General features: G+C 50.0%; 1 protein-coding gene across 1 annotated transcript in view; it reads left to right on the top strand.

Moving 5' to 3' along the window:
• The window catches only part of NEO1 (neogenin 1), a 165,931-nt gene that overhangs the window by 122,755 nt on the left and 31,447 nt on the right, over nucleotides 1-11,729 (top strand). Inside the window, exons 9-14 of the mRNA XM_057378764.1 lie at nucleotides 3,721-3,875; nucleotides 4,343-4,491; nucleotides 5,849-5,987; nucleotides 9,147-9,196; nucleotides 9,621-9,765; nucleotides 11,600-11,710. Coding sequence (XP_057234747.1) covers nucleotides 3,721-3,875; nucleotides 4,343-4,491; nucleotides 5,849-5,987; nucleotides 9,147-9,196; nucleotides 9,621-9,765; nucleotides 11,600-11,710 — 749 coding nt within the window. The remainder of the gene's footprint in view (nucleotides 1-3,720; nucleotides 3,876-4,342; nucleotides 4,492-5,848; nucleotides 5,988-9,146; nucleotides 9,197-9,620; nucleotides 9,766-11,599; nucleotides 11,711-11,729) is intronic.

The following is an 11,729-nucleotide window of genomic DNA, read 5'->3' as shown; positions in this document are numbered from 1 at the left end:
GTAAACAGAAATTCGGGGAATTCCTCACTATCATCAGCTTCTGACCTATTATCCCAATGGATAATTCATCAATCTGCCCCTTCTCYKTCCTGGTGGGATCTTCTGCTCAGARTTGCAGTTTCGAATTGTGATAAGTTTGAGGAAGCTGGAGTGAACATTCATTTGGACCAATGCTTAATTAATTGCAGATTAGCTTATCAGATTTATTACTCAAGGGAAAATTATCTGTCACCTTATTGATGAGAGTGTGAGACTCAACAAAGTCATTTGGAGCAGAAAACACTCCAGAGGGGAATTCCTMCTCTTCCTTAATCCTGTGGATAGACACCTTGTACAGGCTCATGGCAATCAATTGAGGCAATTAGTAACATTTTATTTGCCTCACAAATGTTGTTTTCCTGCTGGTGCCTTACTCTGTTGATATCTGAGGTGTTSCAGGCCAGGCTGGACAGGGTTTGGAGCACCCTGGGACAGTGGAAGGTGTCCCTGCCMATGGCAKGGGTGGCCSTGCRTCACCTTTCATTTCCCTTCCAATCCAGCCCACTCTGTGATCCCAAGAGGAACATTTCAAAGCAAGGAAGGGGCTGTGGAGGGGACATTTCTGCACAATGTCACCAGCCATGACCTTCCCACCTTGGCCTGGTGACACCGGAGCGGCTCCCTGGAGGCAGTGACGTGGGGATGAAGGGACATCCCTGTCACACCTCAGGAGAACCCACAGAATGACATCAGAGGGAAGGCTCTGTCTCACAGCTGCAGGATCATTTCTACCTCAGGAGAACCCACAAAATGTGATCAGAGAGAAGGCTCTGTCTCACAGCTGCAGGGTCGTTTCATCCCCTGTCAGGATTTTATTGATTCCACACTCAGGGCAGTTGCCCTGGAAAAGGCTGGAAATTCCACAGTGCTGCAGGGAGTTTTTATTCTGGGAACTTCAGACAAGCACTCAGGTGGAAGAACTCCAGACCTCGGGATTTGGACAAAAATAAAGGAACAGCATCACGTTGCTGGTCTGAGGTGGTGAACGACACATGTGGGATGGTCAGACCCTKCTGAATTTGCAGTGTGTGTGCCTCAGACACAGCAGATGCAGTTTCATTGTGTGTGATCACACTCAGAATTGCCCTGGAGCTCCCTGGCAGGCCCCACAGCTGGCACACACAGTGCCCACTCCCTGACAGCTCCCCAAAGGTCAGGTTTTGGTTTAAATACAGCTTTAACCGTGGCATTTCCAGCCAAACTCCTGAGTAGCACTGGAGACTTTTCCYGTGGGTGTGTGAGAGTTGCTGAGAACCTTCCCTGGTTGGTTCATTAACCCAGTCCTTAATTGGGGATTGAAGTGGGATCACGGGACAGCCATAACGACCTGCAGGGTAATGCCATTATTCCTGGGCCCATCTGGCTGTTATCCCACCCTGGGCACGTTGGGAAAGGTGCTTCAGGCTCCCCRGGAAAGGCCATAAAGGAGGGGTTCCTGCAGCACTTAATTCCATTAATCTGTCCCTGTTTGTCCCACACTGGTGTGAAGCCACATTCCCAGTTATTACTGAAAATTGCAGTACCGTGACGTGTCCATTTGTTTTTGGTAAATGTTGTCTTCCCAGTGAAAGAATTCTGATTTTTTTTTAAATTTTAAATAATTACCTTGGTTTGCTGATTACCATTTTTTTCCAGCTCAAACCAGGGGAGTGCACTTCCACTTGAGGCAGAAAATGCAGTATTTTGCATATTAATGGGAGCTGGATGTTACTCCACAGCTGTGAATCCATTGGGCTCTCAGATCCATCCTTGTGGCTGCAGCACATCTTAAAGGAAACTCCACTTGGAAAYGTGTTTTCAGGAAAACATTCTGCTAGAAGTGGAAAAATTAGTGATGAAAATTAATAAAAAGCTGCACTAAATGAAGCTGTTTAGGCAGTGCCATTTCAACTGAGCTTCTGAAGGGGAACATTCTAGAAAATGGGTGTAAATAGATGTTTAGTTACAGAGACTGCATTGTTCCCCTCTCTATAGCTACAGGGTAATAGTGCAGAAACCAACAGGGATTTCAGAATGTTTTCAGCCAAGTTTTGCTAAATCAACCACCCCAGTGGATGCAAAAAGAAATAAATTAAAAATGGGGGTTTGGCATAGTTATTTCCCTGATGGAAATGGGAGCAGAGTGGTTGGAAGGGAGGAAGGAAGACTGAGATGGTTCTGGTGGAGTTCCTGTCAGAAATGCTCCAATAGGAGTCAGGGGGCCTGAGACTGCTCTGTCCCTGCCTGTCCCTGTCCCACAGGGAGCCTGGCAGCCCCGAGGGCAGGATGGTGCTCAGAGCTGGCACATCCCCGTGGATCTGCTCAGTGGGAAGTTGCTGATTCCTCCTTTTGGAGTTCTCAGCRCTCACAGAGAGCGGGGAGCTCCTTCCCAGGGAAGGACAGATGGTGTACCCCAAACACAGCTCAGGTGCACGGCAGCGTCGGAAATAAAGGCTGCCCTTTGTTAATGGTTAATCCCTTAATCTTGCCTCAGTCCTTGATAAGAGCAGATGGAGTTTCCTGGGTGGTTTTTGGCAGAGTTGTGCAGGGGAGTGCCGGTTCCGGTGCTGGGGGTGCTCTGCGGGGTCACCGAGCCCYGACCGTGACCCTTGGGGTGACCCCACAGCTGTCCCGTGTGCTCCCAGCTGCAAAACAGATACAGACACCTAAAACCTAAACCTGAAACAGAGGCCAAAATTAGGAATAAGAGCAGACGAATTTAATCCAGGCCTGCTGGTACATTGAGGGCAGACAAAGCCTCCTCCTCCTACACCCAAAATGGACCCCGAGATTTTCCCCTTTTGTAAGTTCTGTCTCATGAACACATCGGGCCCCAATTCTCCAATGACACCTGCAGGTGATGATGTCRCCCACCMCAAACTGCTCCCCCCAATTCTCTGCTGTTTCCATATTTTGGGGCTCTGAGGCATCGAAGTGTCCTTGGATTTCAGGCCCAGAGAGGAATTGTTTTGTTTAAAGATGGGAGAACAGGAGCTCAGTGCTGTGCACTGGAGAARTACAAGAATACAGACACATGAAAATACAGAAATTAAAAATCCTAAGGCACCATCACGGATGCCCACCCCAWGCCAGGAGTGTTCCTTCCATGGGGGTTCTCTTGGCCTGGATCCATCCCCAGGCACTGCTGAAGTTTGGGATCTCTGCTCAGATCCAACAGATCCACTCTGCCTCCACTCCTTTTGTAGAACCAGCACTGGTGCCATGGTTGCGCCCTGGATATTCCAAACAAACCCAAACGGCAGCGAGGAGCTGAGGGAAGGCTGGAGGTGCAAGAACACGTTAAAACAGCTCCTTTGAAAAATCTCCAAAAAGCAGCCCCACAATATTAACAGAAATGCCCTGAATCTCGCCAGACTGTGCGTGCTGCTAAAATAGCTTCTGTGCTGGCTCCCGAGCTGTAGGATAAACTGTCACCGTGAATTATCRCTCGCTGTCATGGCAATAGCAGAGAAACCGCTCCGAGTTTGGGKGTGTCAAGTGTAATTTATTCCATTCTTTCGGCACGTTGGGTTTTGTGCAAAGAGGAGTTGCAAAATCGGGAGCGGTTTGTCAGCAGCACTGGGGGCACATGGCCGTGGTGTGGTGCAGCAGAAATCCCATGGCAGTTTCACGCCCAGGAGCAGCTACTCCGTGTTTACTCATCAGTGCTGGGTTTGTGCCCGACCCTTCTGTCTCCCGCAGGGAACGCGTGGAGAACACGAGTCGAGCTGGGGAGACGCAGGTGATGATCCAGAACCTGATGCCAGAGACAGTTTATGTGTTCAGGGTGGTGGCCCAGAACCGGCACGGCCCCGGAGAGAGCTCGGCGCCGCTCAAGGTGGCAACGCAGCCCGAGGGTGAGCGGGAATATTCCTGGGGTTTGCCTCGATTTGGGATCCATACTGATTCCTTTTTTTATTCTCCCCATTCACAACTTTTCCCAGAATTTAATGCTCTTCAAAAGTTATACTTGCAGCCTGCTGCTTCCAAAGATTTTCCAGGTTGGGAAAATTTCCAAAAAWTTTCCAGGTTGGTGGGCTTGTGAGATTTTTTGTCACCATTAAGACTGATGGGACATTCCTTGCCAAATTCCCCAAACTGTTATAACAGGAATTCTTTTAAATTGTCATTAAGTGTAAAAGGGAGAAGTTTCAGCCAATGCCAAGTCACCTGTTAGGGTCATTCCAGACAAAAGGGACGCAGGGAGCGGGATGTCCTTTGGGAATTGGGTCCGTGTGGGATGTCACAATGGGAGCAGTGCCCCTTTGTCAGGTGAGGTCGGGGTGGGCAGGCTGGGTGCTCACAGAGCTCTCTGGTTCTCCAGTCCAGCTGCCCGGCCCCGCTCCCAACGTCCGCGCCTTCTCCGCATCGCCCACCTCGGTCACCGTCAGCTGGGAGACGCCGCTCTCGGGCAACGGCGACATCCAGAACTACAAACTCTACTACATGGAGAAGGGCCAGCACGCCGAGCAGGTACCTCACTCACACTGCCCTGACCTCAAATATGGGGATTAGTTAAAATCAGAATTCCAGCATGAAACGTTTGTGTCTGGGAGCGAAACCTTTTTTTTTGGTGATGGCCTGATTTGGTATTTGCCCACATCGAGTTGCTTTTGGAGGATTCCATCCTATCACRAGAGCAGAAGGCAGCGAACAGCCCTGTCATTGTTGAGCTGTTGTGGTGAAGAAGGTATAAAAGATGCTGCACAGAGTTATGGGCTGGGTTTTAGTGATCCAAGCTAACTACTGATTTTGGCATGATCCCTAATCAAAACTTTCTTGAGTTCTTGGATCCAGGGATTGATGTTTTGATATTGCTGAGCATCTGATTGATTCATTTTCTTGGGATTCCACTGAAGCATTCCGTGTGTTCTGTACAAGTATGGGCTGCCACCTGAGAACAATGAGGATTAATTCGGTCCTCACAGCCCCATTCCCATTTGATTGTGCATCAGGATCATTCCAGCTTTAAAAAACAAATATTTTAAAATATTTTTGCATCAGTTTTTTAATTGGGCTGTTGTCTTTTCTCCTTCTGCATCCCACTATTCCAATTATAGTGATGTGTGTTATGCTGGGTTTTTAGTTTTCCATGTCCAGGAGCAGTGTCCATGTTAGGATTGAAATAGGAAGGGAAGTAAACTCAGAGCTGGCATCCCCACGAGTCCCGGCTGTGCCCAAAGGTGGCACAGCGGTGTCACTGCTGCCACGGGGCTGTGCGGGAGCTGAGGGGTGCTGGTGGCACAGGGGGCTGAGTGTTGTGGGTGACACTGGGAGCTGGGTGTCAATGACACTGGGAGCTGGGTGTCAGTGACACTGGGAGCTGGATGCTGTGGGTGGCACTGGGAGTTGGGTGTTAGTGACACTGGGAACTGACCTGAGCAGGAGCTTAGTGTCAGTGACATTGGGTGCTGGGCGTCAGTGACACTGAGTACTGTGGGTGGCACTGGGAGCTGTGGGTGACACTGGGAGCTGGGTGTCAATGACACTGGGAGCTGTGGGTGACACTGGGAGCTGTGGGTGGCACTGGGTGCTGTGGCGGCACTGGGAGCTGTGGGTGACACTGGGAGCTGGGTGTCAATGACACTGGGTGCTGTGGGTGACACTGGCAGCTGTGGATGACACTGGGTGCTGTGGGTGGCACTGGGAGCTGTGGGTGACACTGGCAGCTGGGTGTCAACGACACTGGGAGCTGTGGGTGACACTGGGGCTGTGGGTGACACTGGGAGCTGTGGGTGACACTGGGTGCTGTGGGTGACACTGGGAGCTGTGGGTGACACTGGGGCTGTGGGTGACACTGGCAGCTGACCTGTCCCTGTCTCCCGGGCAGGACGTGGACGTGGCAGGGCTGTCCCACACGGTGACGGGGCTGAAGAAGTTCACCGAGTACAGTTTCCGTGTGGTTGCCTACAACAAGCACGGCCCCGGTGTCTCCACCCACGACGTCGTGGTGCGCACCCTCTCTGACGGTAACGCTTCTGTTTTGGGGTTTTTCAGGAATTTCCCRGCAATTTCCAACGAGTCAATCTTTAACCGGGCTTTTATGGGGTTTGCTCCTTGTTTGTGGTCACGGTTCCCCCCGAGGCCTTGCAGACCTGGGTGGARGGAAATTGCTGCACCTGCAGAAGGATGTGGGATTGTGATTCCAGAACAATGGTGCCCTTCATTCCAGCATCAGCCATTTATTTCATGGATTATTGAGTCTACATTGAGCATGGACAGAARAAAAAATACACTACAGGCAGCAAATCCAAATTATTTTGTAGTTCACTCACTTTTTTTTACATATGAGCAGAGTTTTGGTTTTGGAGTGGTTTTATTTTAATTGTTTTCCTGTGTTTAACAGGAGTTTAACAACTCCAGMACGGATGTTGTTAGATCAGTGTGCTGAGAGCAGGACATGAGGTCAGGATTGTTGATAAGGCAGGTACAGAGGTGATGTGAGCAGAGATACATGAGCACCTGCAGGGTAATCAGAGTTAATTTATTTCAGAGATAATTTATATTGGTTATAGAGAGGTTTATCTATGTGTGAGAACTCAGGTGGAAAGGCAGCAGAACCTGGAATCCTCTCCCAGGGGTGACCAGGAGCAGAGAGAGGTATTGTCCCAAACTCTGGGTGTCCAGGTTTGTCTCTGGGGCACTTTCTGACTGAGTGTGCTATCTGGAATTTGCTAATTCAGTTTSTCTCCCATGAGACCTGTCAGCTTGAACCCACCCAGCTTTTATCCACAGCATCAAGGGGACAAAGGTTCCACAGATAAATTTCCTCTGAAAATGCCCCCATTTTGTCTGTTCTGCCCCTGCTCTGGCAGGTGTCTCTTGTTCCCTGASAGAGGGAATATTCATTGTCCACTGATTATTCCTCTGTTCCCCTYGTTCTGTGGACCTCTCCATGGTCTCCCTGGTTCATCCATTTTCCAGATACCAAAGGCACAGGAATGGTTATCCATTTCTCCTGTGGAACTCTTCCAACCTTTAGTGCCCTTTCCTGAGCTTTTCTCCAGATTTCTTTTCTCCTTTGGTTTAAAAACACAGGCAGAGTGGTCTAAAAAAGTGTCAAAAATGAAAGTGAGATGTTCCTTGCACKTGAGTGGCTTTTTTGGCTCTTTCTGAGCACTGAGGGGAAACATCCCGAGGTCTTTGTGCAGTTGTTGACCACARGATCACACCATGGGATCCACCCAGCTCAGGATCCCTCCATGGGATCTCTGGTTCATCTCCCCCACCTCCCTTCCTGCTCTGGCCTTTCTTTCACCCAGCTCTTTACTCCAGTGAGCACTTCCCTCCCATCCYCTCATGGCCTCATTGCTTAAAATCAAAGGGATTTCCATTGAAAAGGGAGAAATCCCTGTTTCTGCTCCYGTTCTAGCTCCTGCTCTCTCAATTTCATGCCTTATTGCCCCATAGCAGGGTCTGCCCCAGCAGGGGGATCTGGACTGGTCCCAGTTCAGTGCTGGCCCCACTTTGCCACCTCCCAGGATCCAGATAAACTGGGAGATGTTCCAGAAGCCCTTCAACTCTTTCACTCCTCATTTCCTTGGGAATTCCTGGATGGATAACACGGGCCACTCCCAGGATCCAGATGAACTGGGGGAGGTTCCAGAAGCCCTGCACTTTCATTCCCCAGTTCTTTGAGAATTCCTGGATGGATAACACAGCCCTGGTGAGAGGCTGCTGTTCCCACGTCTGACTCTTCCCCAGTCCCTCACCCTGACATTTCAGCTGGAGAGACTYTGGGAATCCTTTGAAAAGATGTCATGGGAACCTCTCCTCTCCCTTCCCCTCAGCACCAGTGCCTTGTGTGCCTTACCTTTGTCTTTTTCTGCCCTACCTGACCATTTGCTCACTGATTTCTGTGCAGGGCTGCCAGTTCCTTGGTTGTTTGAAGAAGCATTTATGATTTGCTGTAATGTCATTTTGAAGTGTTCCTGGAGTTCTTTCTTCTCCAGCTGAGGTTTTCACACTGAACCTATAGGTGCTTCTTTTCTAAAGCTCTCTGAAGGGTGTCATCTTGCTGCTTACAATCTCATAACCTTCAGATCTTTCTGAAATGATGCACATTTCCCTCCTGGGCTTTCCTGTTGCAGTGTCCAGAGCAATCTCCATGTCCCCTGCAGGGATTTCTCCCTAAGCTTCCTTTAGCCCTGATTTAACAAAGCATCTGCATTTTGATGTGGGTTTTTGCTCCTAATCTGTTGCAGTGCCTTGTTGCAGGGATAACTCTGCAGGTATTACCATTTGAACCCAGGTTTATGTGCTGCTCCTGAGGATTGCCTCTCCTCTCCTGGAATTTCTGATCAGGGATTACAGCTGGGGATGGAATCTGAGCCTCCCAGCCCGACTGAGGCACTTCCCTCCCGGTGTCTGAGCCATCAGCCTGTCCTGGTGCTCCTGCCTGACTGCTCTCCCAGTGCTGTCCCGCTCCAGGAGATGCCTTTCCATGGGAAATCCCTGTTCTTCCTTCCCASTRAGGRTGGRGAGGCCCTGGGATGGATTTGTCAGAGAAGTTGTGGCTGCCCCTGGATCCCTGGAAGTGTCCCAGGCCAGGCTTGGRGCACCCTGGGGCAGTGGAAGGTGTCCCTGCCCRTGGCAGGGKTGGCACTGGGTGAGCAATGAGCAGTGAGCACAGAACAAGCTAAGAGTGGGAGTTCAAAGACAACCCCAGTATTCCGAGGTGCTCTTCACCTCCTCACTGTCACAGGGCCCTGGGGATTTGGAGCTTTCCCATCACAGAAAATCAGAATAACCAAACCCACAGCCGGAATTTTCAGTGGAGGTTCCCCAGATCGAGCAGTGTGTCCATTAAAGGTTTGCCTTGGGAAAGAGATGGGTGGGATCTCTCCTCTGAGAATTTGAGAAGTACTGTTAAATATAAAACATTTTTTTATTTAGATGGGTGTGATAAGTAAAGACCTGAATAAAGAATTTATTCTTGGTGATGAAATCCAGACCCTTCCTCAGCCAGTCACTGTGTCAGAAAGTGCCTGGGGAGGGTTTGGTAGTTCTTTATGTGGTGTCTTAAACCAGAGTGGTTTGTACTTCCTTAGCAAATGAGAGCAGAGGGTTTGGGTGTGGAAATACAATATCTGAAAGTTTTGGAGTTGTAATTCCTTTCGTGTTTCCAGTCCCCAGTGCTCCACCACAGAACCTGACGCTGGAGGTACGGAATTCCAAGGTAAGAGTGGAGGATTTCCTGCTGCCAGTGGGGAAATTAAAGGCTGGGGGGGGAGGGTCTTAGATTGGCCACATTTTGGAGCTGCTTTGAGGCTTTTTTCTTCCACACAGCTTTTGAGCTCTTTGTAGAGAATATGTGAACGTGGGGCTGGGAGAAACTCCAGCTGTAGCTGTCCCTGGTGGGATGCAGGGACACAACTGATGGTGGAAGGGTTTTAATCAGGCCCTGAATGAGCAGAGCTGGAGCCCCTGCTCACTGTGTGCAAGGTGGGCACACACAGACACACTTTTGGAGTGTCCTGGGCGCTTGAGAAGAGAAAATGGAATACTTGGCCATTGTGCTTTTGGGATTGTGAGTGGAGATTTTCCTTAAAGCCTTTCCTAAAAGGTTTTTTTCTGAATTCCTTCGTGTCTGCTTTCCCCAGAGCATCCTGCTGCAGTGGCAGCCCCCTCCTGCCGGGACCCAGAGCGGGCAGATCACGGGCTACAAAATCCGCTACCGCAAAGTTTCCCGCAAGAGCGACGTCACCGAGAGCGTGGGGGGCACCCAGCTCTCCCAGCTCATCGAAGGTGAGGGGACCTGGCTGTGTTTGGTGGGATGGGAGACAGGATTCTGTTGGGTTCCTGCAGGACCTGACCTCTCTAGGGGGACCTGATTGTGTTTGATGGGCTCAGGGATGGGATTTCATTGGGTTCCTGCAGGTCCTGTCTTCTCCAGGGGTGCCTGGCTGTGTTTTGTGAGATGTGAGACAGGATTCTGTTGGGTTCCTGCAGGACCTGACCTCTCTAGGGGGACCTGGCTGTGTTTTGTGTGCTCAGGGATGGGATTTCATTGAGTTCCTGCAGGTTCTGTCCTCTCAAGGGAGCCCAAATGTGTTTGGTGGGCTCATGGACAGAATTCTKTTGGGTTCCTGCAGGACCTGACCTCTCCAGGGAGCCTGAATGTATTTGGTGGCCTCAGGGACAGAATTTCACTGGGTTCCTGCCTGGGTAGACAAACAGCAGCAGCTCCCCAGGCAGTTTTTGGGGGCTGCAGGTGGTGCTGGGCTCTGGTGACCTGATTCCTGCCCCTGATTTTACCATTTGATCTATGAAATGATCTGGATGATTCTGTTTAAAATGTTTATAAAAGGCCTGGAGAAGGTGCCCCTKGGCTCACCGTGTGCCCAGTGCCAGGGATGGAGGTGTGGGGGAGGAGCAGGGGCTGGGCAGGGTTGGCACAGGCACCTGGACCCAGCTCTGAGCCCTGGGAACAGCCCTGGGCATCCCTGGAATATCCCTCTTTGTGTCCATGGTATATTCTGGAGGGAATTTACCTTTTGTACCCTTCAAAACCCAGTCTGGGCCATCCCTGAGCATCAGGCACGTGTTGCTCCCAGAGCTGGAATTGTGCTCAGCAGTGCACGGCATTGTGTTCCTCTCTGAAATCTCTGCAAGAGAATGCTTGGGCAAAAGAGAGGAAAATGGGAAATTCCAGAAGAGTTTCTAACAAGATACTCTRATTTTTTCTCAGAAACTCCAGCTGTGCCTTAGTGAGTCTCAGTTTCCTCACAGAACTGAGATAATTCTGTCATTCCAGAATACTTTTGTCAGTACCAAAGCGTGTTTGAGAGGTTCCATGTATCAGATTCTGAGGACCTCTGCACAGTGCTCTGATTTTTTAGTGCAGACTCGCCCATTAAACCAGCGTGTGTGTTTGCTCACCTGCTGCCCCTGTGCCACCCACAGGGTTGGTCATGGTGGCGGTGTTCCTGTTGTTAAAAGCAATTAATTAAACTAATTAACAACCATAAATGAAAGCTGGCTGCAAACAGGCCCTCCTAGGGCTGACCTCCTGTGACACTTCAGGGGGCAGAGGGCTCATTCCTTTGGGATTTAACCAGGATCTCTGGGAATTCCCAAGCTGATCCTGATGCCTGATGGACCCTAGAAATGAAAGAGCACACTTTGGAGATKATATTGGTATCAGAGATAATATAARATCTGCTCTTTATTTGGGGGCCTCCAAGAGCAGATACGGAAGAATGTCCATAAAAGCCCTCCCACCACAGGGTGAATATGATKAATAAGTTTGGTAAATTAGCATATTTGACAAAAATCATCAATTAGAAGCAGAGGTRATGAGGTAATTCCTCCTTCTAGCTCAGCCCTTTTCCAGAGCCCTCCTGGGTACTGACTTTGTTTATAAAAAGGTRTCTCTCTGGTTGTGGCCTTGGCAGCCAGGGAGAACCAGGATGGGATGGGGACCCTGGAATGTGTTTGGTCTTTCTGGAAAAATACTGGGACTGAGTTAMAACAGGAGGCTGCATGGGTGCAAATATGTGTAAAGGATACAGAGATTATATGAAATTACAAAAAGGCCAAAAGGAATTGGCGTGAACAGGCTATGTGGGAATTCCTGCAGGGCTGGAGCGGGGCACCGAGTACAGCTTCAGAGTGGCTGCCATGACCATCAACGGCACCGGCCCCGCCACCGACTGGGTGTCAGCAGAGACCTTCGAGAGCGACCTGGATGGTGAGAGAAGCACAGCAAT

The sequence above is a fragment of the Malurus melanocephalus genome, unplaced genomic scaffold, assembly GCF_030028575.1.
Source record: "Malurus melanocephalus ecotype Western Australia unplaced genomic scaffold, MMel_1.1 scaffold_372, whole genome shotgun sequence".
NCBI lineage: Eukaryota > Metazoa > Chordata > Aves > Passeriformes > Maluridae > Malurus > Malurus melanocephalus.
This window is presented reverse-complemented; position numbering and strand designations above follow the sequence as displayed.